Source organism: Micropterus salmoides, unplaced genomic scaffold (genome assembly GCF_014851395.1).
Source record: "Micropterus salmoides isolate LMB-PRFRI ecotype aquatic unplaced genomic scaffold, ASM1485139v1 Ms_hic_scaffold_17, whole genome shotgun sequence".
NCBI lineage: Eukaryota > Metazoa > Chordata > Actinopteri > Centrarchiformes > Centrarchidae > Micropterus > Micropterus salmoides.
The window spans coordinates 22,340,336-22,362,687 of NW_024040817.1; the positions used below are offsets into that span (position 1 = coordinate 22,340,336).

Consider the following 22,352-nt stretch of genomic DNA (forward strand, 5'->3'; position numbering starts at 1 on the left):
CTCCAGTGTTTACCTAACCCTCATAATGGACTGCAACATGTCTCATTACATGCAACCTAATATTGGCCACAGTGACTTACACACTTACTGGTGACAGTCAGCGACATATTATCACTCAAACGGCGTGTAACTGCTGTGATTATTATTATGCTTGTTGTGGTTACACAATATTAGTTCGCTAATATTGAATGTAAATAGTACATGCAAACAAATAGACAGGTGAAAGCTAGTTTATTCAATAATTATATTTTCATTTACAGATATAAGACATTCCCAGAGGTTTAAGACTTTTTATTTTTATTTGTTCACAATACTTATACGTCACATTGAAAACGTCGTCACCGAGCCTATCACAGTATTTGCACATGTTGGAGTACAATAACCTATTCATTTTAAACTCAAAAAAAGTGTGACGATTCGGAAATCTAATGTCGCCTAATTAAAAGGGCGTGCGTTTGTTGTTGGCGTTCAAAAACACGTGTGAAATGCTGAGTCTGGAAATTTTCCTAAATGAAATAAAACATTTTACAGTACACGGCTAAACATTTACGTCAGGGTATTCCTGTTTACAGTATAATAAGCAAGTTCACTTTATGAGAATCTGAGGTAGCTTACATGAGTTCATCTGAAACTAAACATATAGTTCTGTTAACCCTGGGATGTATGGAGGGTAAATAAGGGTCGAAAACTAGCATCTCAACATCCTAAGTGATAAGCAGTGATCATTTTTTTTAAAATGATACAGTGGTACACTTACTCAAATCTACAGAAGCAACTAAATCACATTTGGAGGCATTTAACTAACAAAACATTCACTTTAAATTAGCCTTTATTCACAATAAGGCACATTTGCGCAAAATAGAGTGTTTGTTACGCTTCAGAAAATACAACCGTCTCGGGTTGGTGGAGAAAAAGAACATTCTAATCATATTTCCATTTACAGTCAATTTCAACTCACATACATTTAGTGTTAGTGTTTTAATATTATCAGGTAATTATTAGGTAGTTTTTTCGTTAAGGAATGTAAATTCAGTAGTACAGTAAGGTTAAATTACATACCGTATTGCATATAAAAAATATAGTTTGGATAGGTAGTTAATGTTTCATGCGAAGCCATTTTACGCATTTTCGGTTCAAATCTGAAATACAGCATAAATGCTTAATACATAGGCTAACTGCCTTCAGCTGTCATTAACTTAATCAGCCTAAAAAGCTTTCAGTGCATGAATGGTACGTGAGAAACATCTCAGATATTTCTATACCACACTTATGGTAAAGTGTGTTTCTTTCATTTAATGCTTTGTCCGTCTATTTCGTTACTTTGCAGCCGTTTCTGACTCCAACCCGGCGCTCCGGGTGTCTCCATCTTCGGGCTCTGCGATCTCTGACACGCCTTGGATTTCACCGTCCTTATCCCCGGGGGTCGACGCCGGTTCCTCCTTGTGGTCTTTCTTCCACTTCATCCTGCGGTTCTGAAACCAGATTTTGATCTGTCTCTCTGAGAGGCAGAGGGCATGGGCTATCTCGATCCTCCTCCTGCGCGTCAGGTACCGGTTGAAGTGGAACTCCTTCTCCAGCTCCAGGGTCTGGTACCGCGAGTATGTCTGCCGCCCCCGCTTTCGAGTTGGATCTGTGGAAGATGGGATGCCCAAGTTCAGTGTAACTGGCAGAAAATAGATTTTTTTTGCCCTAAATGTATGAAATATGATACAGCATAAAACATTCATTAAAGTGGTGTTGAATCTGTTGCTAACAATAAAAACTTGTAGTTGGATTCATCTTGGGACTCATTCATTTATTTCTGATTGCGCTATTAATTGTGGCTCATATTATTACATTACCCCCCACACACACACTCCCTCACACACACATGCTCACTCCTACACAGACACACACTTCCAGAACACACTCAAATCGCTTTTTTAAGTAGTCCTGCTGGGATGTTTGGAACAGGTCTCCTTTGATACTCTACATGCTTTTCCAATTAAAAGCCAGCGATGTTCTGAGCACCGAAGGGGCCATAAGTAATTAGATTATACAGCCACAACACCTTCTCCTTCAAAATGATTCTAAATCCACTTGACTCCTATGTGTAGTCGACAGTCCTGGTGCATATTGATCCAGCAATGTGAACGAACGGGTTTCAGAAAATGACAGAGCCTGTGCAGTGCAGACCCAATTAGAAAGGAGCAGCAGAGTGCAAGAGAACAGATTTACACAACAGGCCGGTCTTTTTTACAACCACAAAGGGGAGAAGAGGCTATAAGAGTAATAGGAGTGCAGAGAAAACCCCCAGCGGCAAGGTCTCTGCGTACTGAACACACAGGAGCGCTGGCCAAATGAATTTATGGCTGCAGAACTCATTAGTTGCGCAATAAAAGTTTTACGATTCTTTCCACGCAACACCAATGGCTTCACGAAATTAATTGAACCACTAACGGCCAGTGTAAGTATCCCAATGTTTTGTAAAAGCACTAACCTGAGGGCTTTGAAATAGCACATAAGAGACAGAATCAGCACATACCTGATGCTCTCATCCAGGGGTACATCCCGTGCTGTTTGTCCGGAGGTGAGGTGAGAGGTCCCGGCTCCGGGTGGCAGCAGCTGTCGGAGAACAGGCGGCTCTGGTCAAACAGGCTGCAGTGCAGTGTGTGTGCGTCCTGCCCCTGGCCATATCCCGAGGTAAACATGGGGCGGCTCTGGTACACTGCATTATTGACGCTGTAAACTCCAGACAACGACGGTGGAAAAGCGATAGCCGCAGCAGTCCGAGCCGAGCCGTAGTCCTCTCCACTGGGTCCAATGCTGCAAGACGCCCGCTCTACGTTTGGGAAGAGAGAACTGCCCGCCGTATATTTGCTAAGAAGACCGTCCACATAATAAGAACTCATATTTTTTTCTCTCTGATTTGTTGGCCCAGAATCCTCTGTGTCGTTTTTACGAGGTAGTGTGATATATGACAGCAATACACCCTAGATTTACACCAAACTCCATTTTTACTCTGGACCAAAGAACTCACCCACGTGACTCTGGCCTGGCCGCTCTTATCCAATCAGTACGCAGACATGAATTTCATTATGGCGCAGGACTGCAGAGTGGGATTAACACCTCACACACAGAAACACAGAAACTCACAAATTCCCAGAGATCTGGAGGTAATTTAGGTAATTTAAGATCATGTTTTACATCACTTATATACTTAGTATATATTATACAAATAATCAAATATTTAAAAGCTTTGTTTCTTATTATTTCATGTATCTTCGTGGAAATACTTGTAATGATAATCTACACTCTTCAAAAATTGTCTACATTAATATGCATGATAACTGGTTATAAGAACTATTATTTAAAAATGATTTTGTTGCTTAAAAAATACTATGTCTATATAGTTACTTCTATACAATCTCGAGTAAATATATGACAATATTTTGATTATATATGTATATTCTATATAAGTATCAATAGTGCAAAAAACCCACGCTGTACAGAAACAAACTGTTTATTTCCATGTATGTTTGAACATGATAGTTTTGAATACTATGCACTTACTATGTGATTTTTGTGGTGATAATTTGGCAGGGAAATAAATGAAACCTTTTTAATTTGCAAAAGTATAATACCACTACTACTACTAGTACTACTACTACTACTACTAATAATAATAATAATAATAATAATCCTACATTTCTTACTGATATTACAATGTTACCTAAATGGACCATAGCAATACTTTAGCATTGAGCATAGACACACAAAGATAAAAGAAAGCAAATTAAACTGAAAATAGGAGGAAGAAGGAAAACAAAACAATTATTACTATAACCAATATTGAAAATGGAAAACTGTTGTTTATAATTGCGCTACACAGCCAGCCGATTGTGTTTTGTGTATTGTAACTTCAATTAAAACATCTTAGATTGGACATTTAAATCTAGGCTATAATCTAGGTTCATAAATGCAAAAAGGAAAACTGTTAAGATGTCATGTTAGCCTTAATAACAATACAATTTAACAAGTTTAAATACATTTAAAATGATTAAATAGAAACATCTGAGAAGAAAAAAACCCTGAACAGAAGGCTACATGTGGCCAAAAGCAGTAATCTATAGCAGTCACGGGGAAGAATGAAACAGCCTTGCTGGCTGCCTTGCTGGCTGTTTCATTCTTCCCCGCAGAGCCGCAGGCTGTAGAAGCAGCTTTTGCACTGAGACTGTAAAAAAGGTGTGAAATATTTTTTGCTGGACATTACTTCAGTTCCCCATTGCAGGTTCATTAGGGAGAAGTGTTAGGGTGATGTTGTGGAACAGTGTCGCCATCCTCTGGTGACATGCAAGGTTTGCAGTGTGTGGAGGCAGCAGTGCGCAGGCGTGTTCTCTTTCTGCTGCAATCCGGGAATAAATACAAACGTAAGAGAAATGACGCTTAAAAGGTAACGTTATGTCTCCTCGGTTGTAATTTTAATCAAAGCGCTGGTGTCTTTTTGCAGACCAGATGGATTTTGAAAAAGAATCATCTAGCTAAAGGCCTACTACTGTGTCTGAAACTAGCTGCTGGGTTTATTGCTCCTTCTCCTTTAGGACGGGCCCAGTAAAGGAGCAGAGGGCGGAAGGTTCCCAGGTAGAAACAAAGGATCACTCCAAATGACCGTGAGTCCTGCGCGTCTCCGTCGGGGAGAATCCAATAAAGCTGATCATTTCCGCTAGGCCTTTTGTCCAGAGCGCAGTCCCACAGAAAGGGAAGGAAAAACAAATGGGTGCCATTCTGGAAACGGCCTAATTGTGTCTGGACGGCCATAAAGCCATTAAAACTGGAATGCCAGACAGTATAGCAGACCAGGCGTTTTATTGCACTGTCTCTGGTCGAGTCTTTGAAGTTTGGGTCCATCTGCGTCCCCTAACGCGTCACAACAGCACTCCAGTCCGACTTGCCTGCTAACTAAAAAATCAGTTTCTGCACGGCCCTTAATGAGAACTAAAGGAGCTGGTTATGTGACAGAGGCGCGCCTAGACCCTGGTCGACCATCAGATATAGCAGCTCTGCATCTAAAGATCACAGTGGATTAGCTTCTTCTGCGTATTTTCTATGTCTTTGTGTCAAATATTTTCGCCAACGTGCAGAGACTTGAACCGGCCTTACAAACGCAGGGGCCATATTTTAACACAAGACCTAGACCGTTTTGACTGAGGTCACTTTGCGTTTTAAATTCTGTTAGAGTTCACATTATTATACATTATCAAATAAATATTCATGTAAATTGGTACTGTCAAGATAGCTCTAATGGGGCTTTAGGCTGAGCGGCCGTGTCATATCTGAGCTGAATACATCGGCTGCATTATTTTGAGCTTCAGCTGTCGAAGCCCCGATGTCTTTTTTTTGTTTTGTATCCTCTCGCCTCGCAGCGCTTTGCACCCCATAAAAGGTTATAGCGGTAATTGTCTTTTATGGCATGTATACAGCTAACAACATCCTCTGCCAAGACACAGCTCTGTCCCCAATCCGCACACACACACACACACACACACACACACACACAGACTTTCACCTATAGGTGTGTGCGTTTTAATTAGAGAGAATGTGTGTGTGTGTGTGTGTGTGTGTGTGTGTGTGTGTGTGTGTGTGTGTGTGTGTAAAGAATATTTTAATCAAGTATCCAAAATGTTTGTATATGTACCTTGTGTGATGTTGTTTGTGTGGATATCAAGTTGACAACAGTAACCATATTTTCTGGCAGTGCCATGAAGCACCAATAAACAAAAAACAAAAAAAGCTATTATAAAATCATGTATTTCGATGCGAGGCCAACATTAAATAAGAATCTAACGTGCATGCATTCGCAGATATAATTTGTTTTATTTAATAAATAAAGTACAAATTACATTTGTGAACCAAAGGTCAGACGGTCAACAGACCGTGAGGTATTCAATAAGTAGCCTACAGTGTTTTATTTATTTTCTCTCACTAACATTATTATCTTTCAAAATGTTACTCCCTGAAATTCATAGTTCAGCATCTAATGCAAGCAAAGCAACTATAATCCGCCATCGAAAAAAATAGGTTATTGTAGGTAGTTGAAAGACATAGGTAGTCAACCGTGTCACGTAATATATAACATATAATATAACATCTTTTAATTTAGTATTTTCAAGAGGTGTCTGAGGTTTCTGCACCTATACTTCGAAATGCGTTCAGTCTGTTTTTCTACGGTTCCGATGTTAGATTCAAACTCATGGTCATCAGTCATAGTTCTAGCAGTAAGGGAGAAACAGCAATAAAATTAATACGTTTTTACAAACTATACGCTCAGGTGACTGTGAGATAGACAACAAATATAGCTACAAACCAGAACACACACAGCTAGAAACATCCATACACAAACAAGCACATGGACCAGGCCAACTAATACACTTTAACGAGGTATTATTTAAAATCAACATAAGAACAAATAAAAGAACGAGTGGGCACTGTTAAAATTGTGCAATATAAAGGTAGTCGCATCAAACTGAAGCCCAACATGCTTTTTTTACAAGACACATAAGCTTAATAGCTTCTGTTATATAGAACAATAAGACAAGGAAGTTTAAAAACAAGGTCCAGCAAAGAGCTTCCACACACAAAGCTCGCTAACAGCCTAAATACTGTTTTTCGGTTCAGTCACTCGTCTTTCGGTGCGCCGTCTTTATTAAACTTCTTCATCTTCATCCTGCGGTTCTGGAACCAGATTTTAACCTGTCTCTCGGTGAGGTTTAACAGCCTCGCCACCTCGTACCTACGGTCCCTGGTCAGGTAGGTGTTAAAGAGGAACTCTTTCTCCAGCTCCAGGATCTGGTGCTTGGTGTACGGACAGCGCTTTTTTCTCGTGGCACTCGCGTGGAGCCAGTTGGACACTGGGTTATCTGGAAAGAGTGGGGTGCGACACTGGTGTGAAGGGCCCGGTACCGAGCGACCAATTGTAAAAAAAAACAAAAACATCACTCATAATTTGGCTTAGACCAAAAGAAATTCTGGTGAGAAGGAAATGGCTACACATGTAAATACACGCAGCTACAACCAAAAACAACTCTACCTCACGGCTCTCTGCTCACATTCACTTTAAAAGCTGCAAAAGGTTATCTAATATAGCAATGGGAGCTGGGCCATTAACAGTTCCCATAAGGAAATGGCACGTTCAGAATGGCATCTGTTCAGGCGCAAACTTCCATCACGCACCCCAATCCTCACAGCTTCATGCAGTATAAATAGTAGGCTATAAACATAAAAGGAGCGTGCAGCGACTTACTTGGATCAAGGCCCGGTTTCTCTTCAGCTTCCCCGCTCATGTCCCCTGCTTGGCCCGAGAGTGCGTCCTTTTCCACCGGTGATGCCGTCGCCACCGTCCCGTTGGCGTAATCAGAGAGCAGCAGCGCCGTGTGTGAGCCGGGCAGCGCGCCGTCAGCTCGCGTCCCCAGACCCTCCGGTTTGATTCCGTAGTGATGGGTCGTCGGTAATCCGGCCATGGGCAGGGAACCGGACATGGGCTCCAGCAACCACGACTGATAGCGGCCATCTGTATCTGCACCGATCGGGCCCTGAGGATGCCCATAGTGGTGATACACAGAGGAAACTGTGCCAGGGAACTGAGCAGGAACGTGGCTCCATGACGGCCCGAACACCGGAGGTTTAGACGGGAAGGTGCAGGTACCAAGCTCGCTGTGGTCGCTGATGGAGGCGGACTGTCTGCCGTGTTGGAGCCCTGGGCCGGGGGGATATCTCGGCACAGAGAGCTCCTCGCTCTCGGGCAGAATGAGGGAATCGACGTAGTAACTAGTCAGTGTTCCGGATGTCGACATGGCAGAAAAATTAGACGTTCACATGTACGCAGTCATACAAACAGATACATGCAAAACAGTAAAACGCGCACACACACACACCACACACACACGCAGTAAACCCAGCCTCACAAAATAACAATGTGGAGAAATCAAGTAGCAACTTGGCCCCACAGAGAACTACAGTGGGCTAGTAACGGGGAGACAGGGTGCCACGCCATTGGGTAAGAGACACACGTGATCATAAAGGCTGAACAATAAAGGATAAATCAATCCCTTTGGTCATTAAATACTCGCCCGCTCTCCCATAACAACTTCTAGTTTTAAAGCTAAGAATGATCAAGATATGAGTTAGATCTGTTATCTGTGAGATGGAAAATATGAATGACTGATGAAAAACAAATCCTTTACAGTATCTTACCCTACTGCTGCTGTTAAAATCCCTTCTTGGTTATCCAAAACGATACAATATGTTTTTGGAAACCTTATTTTACGAGGTACTTTATAGGACACGTAAGCACCCATTGCTGCTCACCAAAACACATTTTAACCACCATTATATTAAAGAAATTTAGTAGCTCAAAGCTGAAACAACGACTGGATCTCAAATAACAACCACACGAATTACATTATTTTTTAGTTTATTCTTTTTCGGCTGTCAGACATCTTCCAGTGTCCCCATGTTTTCTTCTTTTCAGCTTTAAACAACAAACATATTTTACAGACAAAACTGACAAAGACACCCAAAGGTATGTGGGTCATAGCTAATATTAGACTAATTCAGTTATTATCACTTTAACATGTAGCTAGTTTAAATAGTTGCTGTACTGATTTAAAGACATTAGCATGACGCTTATACATTATATATTATATTTCGTGGTTTGGACGAGGATACACATCACCGTACATATGTTAGGGCTACATCTCTAACATCTAATGATCCACGTTACATCATTTATATAATTTAGCGAAGATAATGCACAATTTAGTACATTTGTTGCAGTTGAAAAAGTAATAAATAAACATGAGAATATTTCTGAAAAAATTTGGAAAAGATTAATCAGATTAATAAAAAGAAAAAAGAATGGAGACTATTTTATTTCCAAGTTTGTCTTGTTATTTGCCATTAAAGACTAGTACTTTTTTGGTTATATTACGTTGTAAAACCGTTGGTCTATATAACAAATAAAATAACATTTAGCCTAATGGATAGCCCGTGACTGGATGTTAGAAAATATGAAGTAATTGTGTGTGTTACAAAATTGAAAACATAAATAATAGATCATGATTAAAAAACGAGAAAAAGACAACTGAATAAACGTGGTGCATATTGCATTTATTGACCCACTGAATTGAAGCAAGATAGCCGATTATTTATTAAACATTTTCACAATAACACTGGTGGTGGATCCCCGGCTTCTCCTTGCTTAACCTGCCGTTTGACCCGTTTATTATTTACACCGCCGTTATCACTTGTACGGGCCTACATGTTGCCATCATCACCGCCATCAACAAATTGACTCTAATGCCCGACCGCAGCCAGTGCCTCGGTATAACGTTACACTTTAAACGGAGCCAAAAATATACCTCATGTGGCTTTTGTGGTTTCCTCCTTTTGAGATTAAATATTGCGAGGAGTGGCGAAAACACCATAACAGAAATACTGTATGTATAGTGTAAATTAAGATTATACAATTCAACAAATAAATAAAATAAATAAAGGACTGAATATTCAGAAAATTGCCCTGGAAGTGTTCTACAATACAAGAAATTAATACATACAGAAATGTAAACAGTGTATTTGTTGAAATTAATCAATCACAACATGCATTTAGCTGAAAATATATTGCTGCAACACAATAATCACAGTACATTGAGAATTTATGTGGGACAATATTCAATAGCTTAAACACATTGTGGATTTCACTAAATGTGGTGGCTGTGTGTGTATCAATGTCCATAATCCCCTGTACCAAACCCCACATTGCAGATCACGTCCCCAAAGCAGCAACCTTGAGTTCTCACACTCTACGCTGCGTGTTTTATTTATTACCAGCAAATAAACGGAGAGCTTGGCCAACACCCCACAAGGCCACAGGCAAATCTCAACACGCAGGAATTCTCTCCACTCTGCTAGTACTATTGCATTTAGATGAGAAGCACAGAAAAATAGAATTCACAAGCTGCCCATAATGTGTATTGTAATTGCAAGCTATTACCTCGCTGGAACTTGCATATTATTTGGCCAACAGACATCAAACAAGCCGAGGGAGGGGGGCAGCGTCTGTGCGCCTATTTGTGCACTAAAAGTTAGAATAGACAAACACCTTTAGAGCAGGAAAAGACGCCACCACGCCAATGGCTCTCAGGCTGTAAACCTAAATCAGGGTGTTTTTTCACCCAGTTTACCGCAGGGGCTATTCACTTCTTTTGCCTCTGCAGATAACAGCCTGTCTGGCGGATCTAAATATCGCCATAAAGCCCTTCCCCTCCTTTTGTCTGAGCCACTATTGCGCAGCGGAAGCATCCGGTCTCATCGCCCACGGAGGTCGCTGTTGCCCCATTCACCTTCCCCTTCCCCTCCACTGCAGTGGTCGTAACCGAGGCCTTGTCTGGCGTGTCTGCGTCACTACTACTCACGGAAAACACTCGCGGCTTTACCCTTAATCCCAAGTCCACGATGCATACTGCAGTTCATCTTTGATCACGTTTAAATTCAGCACGCTTGCCAGCTCGGGCCTGTTTTAGCGACGTAAAAACAAGTGGAGAAGTCTAAAGAAAACATTACAGGAGACAGGTTAAGAATATAGGCTACACAGCAGCCAGTCACGGCTCCCCAATTTATAAGCCGGAGAGGTTTAGAACATGCTTCAAAAACACCTATCTACAATTTTCAACAAATCCCACCATCTTTGTGTATCTGATTTGCTCTCCTTTTGGTTTCGAAGTGTGTAACTGGGGCAATTAAGACAGTTTCATGTTGCAGAGTTAGAAATGGACCCCAACAACATGAAACTACCTAAACCACTCGACAGTCGATCCGGGCCTCAAGTGAAACACAATCAGCCAATTCATAATACACCGTGGTCGCCGGTCCCTTCATCAAGTGTCCAAAAATCCCCCGCATTGAGAAAGTACAACTGTAGTGTACACTCTGTAGTGAAGCCGCAGCAACAAGGCGCAAAATGGACAAATTCGGAATGATAAATGGACTTACCCGATCCTGGATACACGAATACCATTATTCCCAAACTAAAGCAGAAGGTAATGTTTTATCCACAGTGTATCTGTACACTTCAGATTTCTAGCTGAGAGCCGGGCCTCCTCTCCGTCTGAAAGGCTCTCCCACGACTGAAGCAGCTCTTAGAGTAGAGGGAGAAACCTCATATACCAGCCAGTCATAAAACTCTACAATAGCCGGCTGGGCATGCAGCTAGACGGCTTATAGCCTAATATCTTAATTATTTCCGATGGTCGTTACATTGGCCGCTAGAAACGTTGCTTAGCTGGTTCACAAAAAATAAATAAATAGGGAATCTCCAGTAGCGTAGAGGAGCACATGTTAGTTTGAATTTTAAATTTCAAAACAAAGCTGTCTGTAGAATTATCTAACCGACAATAAAATCGTATAAAACCACGGCACAAAAATACAAGCAGCTACTCCTCAACGCCAGCTGATAATTTATTAAGCATTACACAAAAACACAATGTCATATGTACAGAGAAATATACAATAAAAACATTCCTCCTTCACTCTGCACACCGTTTTCGTGTAAACGTCCTCAATGTGAATAAAGATTCAATTTATACATTTAGCTCATACGTAGATTAGGCCTATATCATGGTAGACTACATCTAATGATCATAGGGGAATTTTTCTTCCCTTGGTGATACATGGGCATTATATTCCAGGTGGGTTAAATTTAATTTTAGAAATGTAGGGGAACCATATACCATGCAATTCCAATTAATATAAAATAAATTCATGTTTGTTTGAATAAATTTAGAAATAGATTAATTGCCAGCAGTGGGGTGGAGTGGTGAACAATTTAAGCCACCTTCCAGGGCACAATCTGTTTGGGTTTGTTGTTTTCTTAATTGCGGTAATTTAACTCCACTGACACTATGCAACCACACGACAGAAGTGACAGAAACATGTCGACAATACAAAAACACGACATCGGAAAACAATCAGATATAACCCAAGTTATTTCCTTGTGTTTTCTCAATGGCTCACAGAGTACGATGCTTTGACTTTGATCCTGTCTGCAAATAAAAGAAAGTTGAACCCCACAGTGAAATGAGTCATTATGTGGAGAACGTGAAGAAGGGGGGGGGGGGGCAGTGGTTGTGGGGCTGGGGGGAAGGAGATGAGTAGATGGGGGGGGGGGGGGGGTGCTGGAGAAAGGGTGGTTGTCATTTATTTCACCAATTCTCTTCTATTTCAATGTGATCACCTCGTTCATCATGAAAATCCGTAGTTGGAGGTGAGCTCCCGGATCCTGTTTTCCCGCGTCATTTTCTTCAGTTTCATCCTGCGGTTCTGGAACCAGATTTTAACCTGTCTGTCCGTCAGGTGGACGCTTTTACTGATCTCTAGGCGGCGCTCTCGGGTCAGGTACATGTTGAAGAGGAACTCCTTCTCCAGTTCCAGTGTCTGGTGCTTGGTGTATGGACAGCGTTTCTTCCGGCCGCTTTTTGCTGTCAGCCAGTTGGCCGTGTTTTCACTTTTTTTGTCTCCTAAAGAAAATGGCAGATACATGGTTTTACGCACTACAACATGATGAGGTGTGTGTGTGTGTGTGTGTGTGTGTGTGTGTGTGTGGTGTGTGTGTGTGTGTGTGGTGTGGTGTGTGTGTGTGTGTGTGTGTGTGTGTGTGTGTGTGTGTGTGTTAGAAAGAGAGAGAGTGTAACTAGGAGTGTATTTGCGTATATAGTTGTATTATACACAAATATTACAAATATACAGTTATAGAGAGAGTCTTATGTATAAAGTATAGCTTCTTTGTTAGACTTGGATTGGAATGCCAGTAATAGACATTATTACATAACATTGCATGTAACATTTTCCACCAACAGTCCAGTAAATACGTTAGTAAAGTGTATTCTTTTACTCTTCATGACAAAAACGAAGACATCGTGGCACAGAAAAATATTTAGACATACCCTAATGCAGGCCTATTTACTATAACTACTATTACGCAGCGCTCAAAGAAATACTAGCTAAGCCTGTAAGTATTTAGGATGTATGTTACTGCGTGCATTTAAAAATGATTCCTTATTTTCTATATCACTATAGTATTGTTTAATTAAACCAAATCTAGCTTAGTTTTATAATCTTTAGTTTAATTTTACGCATAATCTTGCCGGGCGTATTCATGCACATATACATCATTTAATGCATTTAAACTTGTATTATTAGAGACAATATGTAAATGCAAAGTTTCCATATCCGTGTCTTGACTTGTCACTGCAGTCTAACCAGTAAAATACAACTTGACAGGTGCCAATAAAAAAGCCTTGCTCTACCTGCGCTGCATGCAAAGAAACAGTGCAGAACCACACCTATGGCGAACTGTGATTACCTTTAGTGGACTTTGCTGGTCTCTCTTTATCGTGATCTTCTGTCTCGTCAGCTGATGAGGGTTCTGCATCCGAGGACTCGGGTGCCTCCTCTGTACCCGGAGCAGCGTGAGGCTGCAGGTCTGCGTTTCCAGAGGGCACGGGCTCCTCGGTGTTCCTGCCTTCCTGCGCCGTGGCTGGAGCAGAAGTCGAGGCTGGTGGCGTGTGGAAGCGAGCTGGAGCAGTGGGGTGTAGGCCAAAATGAGAATGGGAAGGGTTCGGCTGGGGGCCGTTGGTGTTGTAAAGTTTATGAGAATGTGCGTGCGTCTGAGACAAGCGGAAGTAGCCCGGCACAGGCACAGAGCCCACACCACCGCCATCGGTAACTGTACAAGAACTCGAGCCGAGGCCGGCTGCTGTTAACCTCGAATATGTAAGATCTTCAGCAGTGGAGGCTTTAGGGCACTTCGGCTGCTCATACAAGCAGTAGGTGCTCTCTTCCTTAATGTTTTGCGGGAACGAGCAGGGCGCGACCTGGGGACCCACCGGGTGCTCTTGGTCCATTCGACATGACCTCTGCGCGTCCATCCACATTTCCATGCTGGACATGTACGCGCCTGAGGCGGAAACCATGTTTTGGGGGGGCACCTCGCTGCGCTTACCCATACCTGGGAAGTATCCATAGTTGTGTAGTCCGTAAGGCACGTCTGTAGCGGTGCTATGGGGCACACACACCGCGCTCCCAGTGTAGTGACCTCCGCCGCTGTCGCTGCGGCCACTGATCAGAGAATCCACTAAAAACGCATTTCCTGACGGAGTGTCCGAACATGACATTGTGGTGTATTTTGGCGAGGGGAGAAGATAGCCCTTTCTGGCTGACATTTCTTGTGCAAAACATGCTGGATATGATTAGAGGCACCCCCCTCTCCGCCGAGCGGACTGTAAAACCAATGGAAATGCTGGAATGGCTGGGCAGTCCCTCCCACTCCGCGGCTACGTAGCAGCTAGAGCGATATCCATCATGGAGCTGAGGCAGAGAAAGGAGACAGGCACAGCAATCAGTGTGTTCCCTCACCTCGCCTTAATGCACCACCATCACCCCGTTTAAGGGGCGAGGTCCAGCACGATACAAAGTTTAACAACACATATTTAAAAATCAGAATTTCGTAAATTAATAATTAAACGAGCTTTGAAATCACTTCTCAACTGTACAAACCACAAAATGATGTCAGAAGCACTGATTGCTACTACATGCAAATCAAAAGTTACCACAAACCTCAACAATAAGTGAAACAGAAGGAGCATCCGATTTATAAAAGCTCAAACCCCTGCAGTTACCTATAGCTGAAGTAATAATGGCGGGAGGGAAAATAAAACAACAAAAAGCCAAACTCCTTTTCTAAATACTGGTCTACATTATGGTAGAAAACATTAAGGTTGCTGTAAGGTAGTGTGGTGCTTTAAGTTAAAGGGTGTCGGGCTGCAGAACCCCACCAACAAAGACATACAATAACAAACCCATAGGAACTTAGTGGTAATAAAATGTTTAATTGTAGGGAGAATTTGCCTTTGGCGAAATGACTTGGCAAGAAGCCCTTTCATTTTGTACATCCTTTATCCTAAACACAGTCTGAACTCGATCGCACTAAAAGCAAGCGCTGTTAAGACAAATGTTGCCTGGAGATAGAGAGAATAATATCAAATATAGCCTACTACTTTGGGGGGGGGGGGGGGGGGGGGGGTTCGTTTATTTATTTTTCCACAGGGAAGGTCTCTGAAGTACTTTACATCTATAACTGTTTTGGTGTACTCCTAAAATGATATATTACATCAAACAAAAGCCTTTTTTGCCAGTGATGTTGGACTAATATTGACTTGTAAAAAAAATTCCCGGTGCATAAATGACGGCGAACCAATTCCCTGCCACCAACAATTCAAAGCATTTTAAATTATAGTAACAAAAAAGGTTTTATACAACAAATGCGCTCAGTACTTGACCACTTACTGCTGCCTTTAAACATTCAATTCTTAAAATATCATTTGTAACAGGATATACAATAGCTTCCTTTACTGGAGCCTGGATAAAGCGCTGGTTTTTCTTAATGAAGCTTAGGCGCATATAATTTTACATTTCACATTAAAACATAAAACTATTTTCATATATCTATTTGAAATTCAGATTTATATTAATAATACGAATCACTAATTTAGGATCATCTGTACCTAAGTAGTTATTACGCACAACACACAAAAAAGATTAAACATTCGTTCAAAAGCTATGAGAACCCAAATATAGTTTTGTTGTTGCCCTTGTTATAAACATCAACAAATCCAAACTGTGTATATCAGTGTAAAAATTCAAATTTGTTAAACTGCCAAAATATTGATCACAGCGTTGTGAGGTAACAGGCACAATGTGCTACAGTAAAGCAGACATAAAGGTTGCACATACAAGTCATCCTGTCGGTCCAATTTGGGGCAATAAGGGCCACAATAAAACTCTCCTTCCATCTCGTAGTGTCCTTGGCCCTGTGCACTCTATTGCTCTCCCCAGGTTGAAGTTAATCTCGGCCAGCTTTGCCATTACCAGGCCCAGGTGGGCTCTAGCCCCCCGGGTTTGTTTGCAGCCTGTTGTACTGAAATGTGGACATTTAGGAGAATTTCATAAATTGAGCCCATTTATGTTTTCAAACGCTATGTCATTGACAGCTCATTTATGTACACTGGCTTAGATTTTTTTAGCGCGTCGACGGCGGACATTTGTCACTCCCTCCTGCTCAAAACGTACATATTTCAAATGACTTAAATGACTGGAAGTTGGTTGAAGGTTATTTATGTGCATGTTAATATAATACAATATTATATTCCAAAAGAAAAATATGTATTATAAAAATATAGCAATATAAGCAAAAAGAATTTTCTGTAGTGCGGGATTTTTAAAGACGGTGGCGGTACGCCTAGCTTCCCCAAAAAACAAAATAATTCCCTAAAACATGAAAACTTCTAAATAGAAACACACTAACAGCACTAGGTCCAAAGCATGTGTACTCTTCCCCACAGCCTGTTCCTTACGGGACACATGAGCCAGTAAGGAAACTAAATACATCAATTAATTATGTGTGCCCAGTATTAAATTGTTTTGGCCTGCACACTTCGTGGTGTTGTACTGGCATGGGGGCCTATCGATATCTTTGTGTTACAGTTATTAATTGTAGCTATTAAATCTTCATTTTCACAGCTGCCCGGCTATTATATCCTCAAAACAGTTTACTCTGCCCACTGGCTTTGATCCGGCCCATATAATCGTGGCCGAAGAGGCCGTTTGAGTCGTATCATGTTCATCCCGAGTGCAGTTATGGACAATAATGCGGCGTTTTATTACATCCAGCGGAAGCATTTATTTTTCACGAGAGACAAAGGAGAAAGAGTCCACACGCATTCAGGTCCAGAATAGCCACTCGCCACTTGGACTGACACTGATAGCCTGAAAGTGTAGCTCCGTGTCCATGACAGGAAGGAAAGGGAGACGCGATTGCTGCCCTATCACCACTGAATCGACTCTTCTAATAGCGCTGTTTGTACACTTGGCACGTACAGAGAATAATGCGATTTGGAAGGACGTCAAATGTTGTTAGAGGATTATTTGAAGAGGAAGACGAAGAAGAAGAATGAGATACAAGCCAGCTGCTGTGATTTAAGATGAGCCGCATTAGCACGAGAACCATCTGAAAAATTAAATCATTTGTTTTGTATCCAAGCACCCATTGCTTACTGCTGTATCATAATTAAAGCAGACCTTTCCCAAATCCAAAACATTTGTGGTTAGACTAGACGGGACTGCAGATCTCTCCAGGTACAAGCCGGCCATGCTATACTTCAACCATTAAAAAGCTGAAGCTCAGCAAAATGAGTAGCACATGCAGCATGAAGGCTTGGCACAGATGTGTTGCCTTATTAGGGCCCCCAGGAAGACTTTCTCTACCGAACGCCCAGTGAGCACCAGAGAGAAATGTGGAAAGTAAAACTCAAAACGGCTCCTATCTCAGACTAGCAGGCCTCGCATGCAAGAGAGGAATCCAAGGGCTGAACATACAAAGAGTCTGTTCTTGTGACAAAGGAAACTATTCGAGCTCCAGACTGTGTTGACGACAACTTTTACCTGCGCGCATTCGAGGTGAGCTTGCAGAAAAGATCCACGGCCGTGACATTGGTCCCAACAGCGCCGCTCGGTGGTAGAGGAGCGTCTTATCCTCAGTGCAGCCGTTGCCACTAAACTGTTTCGAGGTGGATAAACCACACGAGGGGGAAAAGCCTCTCAAATGAAGTCGATGCAAGCAGAGGCTTCTCCTATCCGTCCTCTCCCTGTCGTTGCTCTCGCCTCCTTGGTAACACAGTTAATAACCTTGGGTCTCAGACGGTTTATTACACTGCACTCCAATTGTACAAATGCTCCAGACTCTCAGACAGCTTTTATGGCCGCGTTGCCTCGGCAACGGGGAGGATGTCCCGTAATTAGGGACGGAATTCCAGCGCGCAGTAAAGGATGCGCAAGGCAAGGCCGGACTATGGCAGAGAGAGGCAACCATAAACTTCAGCCTCTCTCCCCGCGTTTATGGCCCTTTTGACTGTCATATATGAACGCCAATGCGCTGCGGCTAGCTCCCATAAACACAGTGATAACAACAGCAAATATGGCGACCCTCGCCAAAGGAGACTGCTGTTGGAACAGTGTTTCCAAAGCCAATCAGCGAAATGACAGCTTACGCACAAACAGACTTCAGTGAGAGGGAGACATAGTGAGAAACGAATGTGTGCACGGTGAAATGGCGAGTGTTTGGCAACAGTAAATTTTAAGGAGGTGGACCTACAACCTATCCACAGTGGTTCAATAACAAATATTTTCCTTGAGATGGAATGCAAAAGTTGTAAAATATCGTATGTTGCTAAAAAAAATATCGAGAAATGGTTCAAAACAATTGCAAAACAGCACAAACATAATTTAAGATCACAATAATGACATACCTTATCAGTGTATATCTAACAATAATGACATTCCTTATCAGTTTATATCTAAATTTGATCCATGGAAACCCATAATTAAAGATTTAAGATAATTTGATAACATCCAACAAGAATCGGTAATTTCATTACTTTATTTGTTACTAAACAGGTTCTATTTGCATCAGGTAGTGTGTCTGTGTGTCTCTCCATAAGGTTGGACGGTTCAAAATTTGCATGAGAGCCCTCAGGTCTGCTGCACTCTGTGTGTATTTTTTTACACACTACACCAATGTTTGCTATACCATTGCTCCCATTGTGATAATTCTACTGCAATCAGTGTGAGCGTACTGTGTTGATTTTGCGTGCTTAAAATGTTTCACTTGTGCCTATTTGTATTCACCAAATGTGTTCCATAGCTATAATTTTAAAAAGAAGAGCTTGTGAAAAGACAGAATGACCACGCAGAAATAGATTATTTTTTTCAATAATCTTGTCATTTGTTTTTGTTGTTTTTTTTTATTTGGAAATATAGTATAATACACAATAGTTTGGGCATACCAAGCAATTGATTCAATGCAATGACCCTGACCAGCCTTGCCCTGACAGCACACTTGAAAATGTTGCTTTATATGTTCTTTAGACAGCAAGCACCAAAAGAGAGTCATGAGAAAAATATTCTGTTATGCGTATCAATATGAGACCGAGGAGGCCCGCTGCATATATACCTGTGTGAATATGTTGGGCGTGTACCTCAGTGCAACTCCACACGGATCCAGTAGATAAGCTTATCTTTCTGGTTTGGCCTGCATCATCAATACTGGACTGATAGTCTCCAAAAATCGAAAGGGACAACATGGGTTAAGGTATTGAAAGATACGCAAAATATAAATACTTATAGCCCTCATTCTGCAGGCTACAGGAAAAGACGCCAAGAGCTCGTTTTGAGGTCAGCCCAGACTGAACACGGAATCCCAAAAGCCCGCCTGTAATAATGGACTTTGACTTGGTTAGCCGTGACATGAAAACGAGATAGTGAACGAGTGGCTACAAAATAAATAAGCACACAAAACAGAAACACATTACATTCTCATCCGTTCGGACTCAATATTTGGTCACACCAATATAGATTCAGTTTTTAAAGTCGCCATCATCCTAAATCCACCACTTTTCTGATTTTAAAAACAGAAAAACGCGAATAAAATAAAATCGTTGATTAAAGAATACATGGGGTCAGTCAATTGGTGACTCCTAATTTTTGCCCAAGAGAAAGGAAAAATAAACAAGGCGTCTGTGAGTCACAATGATATCAACATGGGCCCTCGCAAGCACACAGTCCTGGCTAGGACAAAAATCCTTTTCTACATTTTTCCCAATAAAGAGTTTGAAGAGCGGGATCAAAGTCCACAGACTGTTAATTCATGCTCACTCTTGAGGCAACTCTGATCACAGGAGACTGTTGTCCTCGAACTTGAAATTAACCATTGAGCAGTGTAGCTGCTGCAGTCGCGGCCATTGTGGTACACAATGTACACTTGGAAAGTCACAGCCGGAGAGTCAGTCTGTCTGTAAACGCAGTCAGCCCCACAGCAGAGGACCTTGGAGGCTGTGACGGTGCTGATTTTGACCCCTAAAGTAGGGGGTTAGACGTATAATATTGTAATCTATCTCTGTTCAGTTTCTTCTCCTTCATGCGACGGTTTTGAAACCAAATCTTCACTTGTCGGTCGGTGAGGTTGAGCATCCGAGACAGTTGCAGGCGTTTCTCCTTGTTAATGTATACACTGAAAAAGAATTCTCTTTCAAGTTCTCTGATCTGATATTTGGAATAAGGGCACCTTTTCTTGCGGGTCCTCTGTCCATCTGGAAGGCACAAAAAGACAAGTACACCGGTCACAGAATAATATAAACATTTCAAATTAGCCATGACTATGTTACAAAAAAAAGATTTATAAGCCCTGGACGTTGCCCAGATTAGGTATGGGCGGATTTCCTCTGCATTAATAACATATTCCCCATTTCAACATTTCAAGTGTAGTGATATTATATCACACTGACAAGATTACTAAACCATAGGTTCGCTGGATAATAATACACTTGGGCTTTGACCTTTCCTAGCAAATGAAAACAACAAGCTCACTTTTAAATATGCGCAATAATTAATAATAATAGCTAAAGAAAAAGGAGACCGTACTGCATGAGACAGTTTATATGAACATATTGGTTTGGTTTTATAGAACACAAAAGGGGAAATGTACAAAGTCCATGATAGCTTTAACACAAGAGCTCGTGTGTGCTAAACCTTAAACCACCCTAATTACATGCAAGTGCTCTTTTAACGCTAAGAACCCGTGAAACAGGCATGTTTATAACATGGAATTAATGCAGGTCTGTCTTTGGAATTCACATTCATATCTGGGTGTTTTTTGGAAACGTCAGGGAGTGTGATAGAAAAATCACTGGCCTGATGTCTTTCACGGCCAATTTCAATTCCAAACACGTGATCCTGCAGTTTATAACAAAGTTTTGTTGGGGGGTGGGGGGGTCTACAGGCCCTCTATAAACCTTATATGCTTATAAAACAGCATATAAAAATTTTAACAGCAGCGCGCAAGATTGCAAACTTTCTCTCATAACCTAGGCGCTGACTTTAATACGTACTGCTGCTGCTGGATTTCTCCTCATTGTTGCCGGAAGATAACTCCGGGCTGCTCCTCTCATCCCGCTGCTCCTTCGCCTCGGTATCCCTGCACGACGGCGCGTCCTCCGGCGCAGAGCTGGGCTGTTTGGTCGGTGTTTTGTCCCCTGAGTAGCCATTTGTCGAGGAGCTCTCCGACGCATTCCCGTACGCCGTCTCGTAAAACTGATCGAAGGCTTGTGGCAGGACGCCATTTCTGCCCACGTTCCCGTAGAAATTGGTGGCAGCGGAGCCTGTGCCCGTATGGTGGTGGTGGTGGTGGTGGTGGTACGCGGCGGCTGCGGCTGCGGGGCTGTTTTTACCGAACATGTCCCCTACGACGGCAGTTTGCGCCGACAGACAGTCCCGGTGCACCATGTCCTCCGCGCTGGGGTAGCACTGGGGCAAGTTGCCCCTGTGCGGCCATTTACCGGACGCGTCAATGGCTGCATAGTCCCTGAACGTCACCTCTCTGACGGGTTGGACTTGCGGCAGGTTAGAGGAGTAGGAGTATGTCATGGGGCGGGTGGACGGGGTCTGGGATAAAAACGAGGGTAGACCGGAGAAATCAGCCCCCGCCGATACGTAATAAGTGCAACTGGGTAAATACATGTTCGATCCGACGGGGACCCTTTCGTCAAAATCCATCATCGTAGTTCACCCTCTACTATAACTCTATGTTGGGGTTTGATTCGTCTATAACCGCCCTGAACATGGCTCTGAAGCGCCGTGCCTCCTGCCTCTTTGAAGCAGGTTCGCTAAGCAGAAATTTGGAGACGTAAGCTGACGTGGAGAGCCATCTCCGTCCACTCCACGGAGGAGGAGGTCACGTGACTACACCGCAGAAATTGACAGATTTTCAGGCTGCGTATATGTGTGTGCGTGCCTGCGTGCGCGCGCGCGTGTGTCTGTGTGTGGGAAAGAGAAAGAGTGTGTGTAAGAGTGTAAGATACATGACTGCTATGTGTCCTAAGTCTTGACATTGGTTGTTTATCGCCATGTTGGCATAAAATTTAATTCTTTAGCATGCAACGAAGGCAGATGAAGAGATAACTATTCTCTGATGCTGGCTGTTAGAAGAGAGATTTCCATCGAAGCTTTAACCAAAATATAGTTATCAATTTCCCAGATGTTCTGTGCTTTTCCACCCTCAGATTGCCCTGAAAACAATATGTGCGCGTGTTTTAAGCTTTTCTGATTCTCCACGTTCTGAAGTTACATGTAAAATGAGTAAAAAAAATAAACAGGTTTCTCCCAGCCAATTTTCCAGAGCCATACCTGACACCAACATTAACTAAACCAGTATT

The 22,352-nt window shown here is 42.2% G+C and overlaps 4 protein-coding genes across 4 annotated transcripts; all 4 read right to left on the bottom strand.

Moving 5' to 3' along the window:
• Positions 1-214: 214 nt before the first annotated feature.
• Positions 215-3,010, bottom strand: LOC119906878 (homeobox protein Hox-A7-like). Its single transcript, XM_038724315.1, has 2 exons — positions 2,525-3,010; positions 215-1,630 (listed from the first exon to the last, which is right to left on the bottom strand). Exons 1-2 carry the CDS (start codon positions 2,889-2,891, stop codon positions 1,317-1,319), a joined length of 681 nt encoding a protein of 226 aa, XP_038580243.1. The 5' UTR covers positions 2,892-3,010; the 3' UTR covers positions 215-1,316.
• A 476-nt stretch (positions 3,011-3,486) lies between these two features.
• hoxa9a (homeobox A9a) lies at positions 3,487-7,963 on the bottom strand. The gene is made up of 2 exons (XM_038724313.1): positions 7,280-7,963; positions 3,487-6,896 (listed from the first exon to the last, which is right to left on the bottom strand). Exons 1-2 carry the CDS (start codon positions 7,827-7,829, stop codon positions 6,655-6,657), a joined length of 792 nt encoding a protein of 263 aa, XP_038580241.1. The 5' UTR covers positions 7,830-7,963; the 3' UTR covers positions 3,487-6,654.
• Positions 7,964-12,273: 4,310 nt separating this feature from the next.
• Positions 12,274-14,252, bottom strand: LOC119907791 (homeobox protein Hox-A10). Its single transcript, XM_038725472.1, has 2 exons — positions 13,385-14,252; positions 12,274-12,548 (listed from the first exon to the last, which is right to left on the bottom strand). The coding sequence occupies exons 1-2, from the start codon at positions 14,250-14,252 to the stop codon at positions 12,274-12,276; spliced, it is 1,143 nt and encodes a 380-aa protein (XP_038581400.1).
• Positions 14,253-18,859: 4,607 nt separating this feature from the next.
• On the bottom strand, positions 18,860-21,870 carry hoxa11a (homeobox A11a). Its single transcript, XM_038725692.1, has 2 exons — positions 21,030-21,870; positions 18,860-20,231 (listed from the first exon to the last, which is right to left on the bottom strand). Exons 1-2 carry the CDS (start codon positions 21,694-21,696, stop codon positions 19,999-20,001), a joined length of 900 nt encoding a protein of 299 aa, XP_038581620.1. The 5' UTR covers positions 21,697-21,870; the 3' UTR covers positions 18,860-19,998.
• Between the last annotated feature and the right edge of the window lie 482 nt (positions 21,871-22,352).

What these genes read in the sequence shown, in the direction of transcription:
- LOC119906878 (XM_038724315.1), bottom strand. Translation starts at nt 2,891, where the DNA reads ATGAGTTCTTATTATGTGGACGGTCTTCTTAGCAAATATACGGCGGGC. An exon ending in CCCCTGGATGAGAGCATCAG is followed by an intron (nt 1,631 to 2,524) that starts GTATGTGCTGAT and finishes CATCTTCCACAG; the next exon opens with ATCCAACTCGAAAGCGGGGG.
- LOC119907791 (XM_038725472.1), bottom strand. Translation starts at nt 14,252, where the DNA reads ATGTCAGCCAGAAAGGGCTATCTTCTCCCCTCGCCAAAATACACCACA. An exon ending in GTCCACTAAAGGTAATCACA is followed by an intron (nt 12,549 to 13,384) that starts GTTCGCCATAGG and finishes CATTTTCTTTAG; the next exon opens with GAGACAAAAAAAGTGAAAAC.
- hoxa11a (XM_038725692.1), bottom strand. Translation starts at nt 21,696, where the DNA reads ATGATGGATTTTGACGAAAGGGTCCCCGTCGGATCGAACATGTATTTA. An exon ending in GGAGAAATCCAGCAGCAGCA is followed by an intron (nt 20,232 to 21,029) that starts GTACGTATTAAA and finishes TGTGCCTTCCAG; the next exon opens with ATGGACAGAGGACCCGCAAG.
- hoxa9a (XM_038724313.1), bottom strand. Translation starts at nt 7,829, where the DNA reads ATGTCGACATCCGGAACACTGACTAGTTACTACGTCGATTCCCTCATT. An exon ending in GAAACCGGGCCTTGATCCAA is followed by an intron (nt 6,897 to 7,279) that starts GTAAGTCGCTGC and finishes CACTCTTTCCAG; the next exon opens with ATAACCCAGTGTCCAACTGG.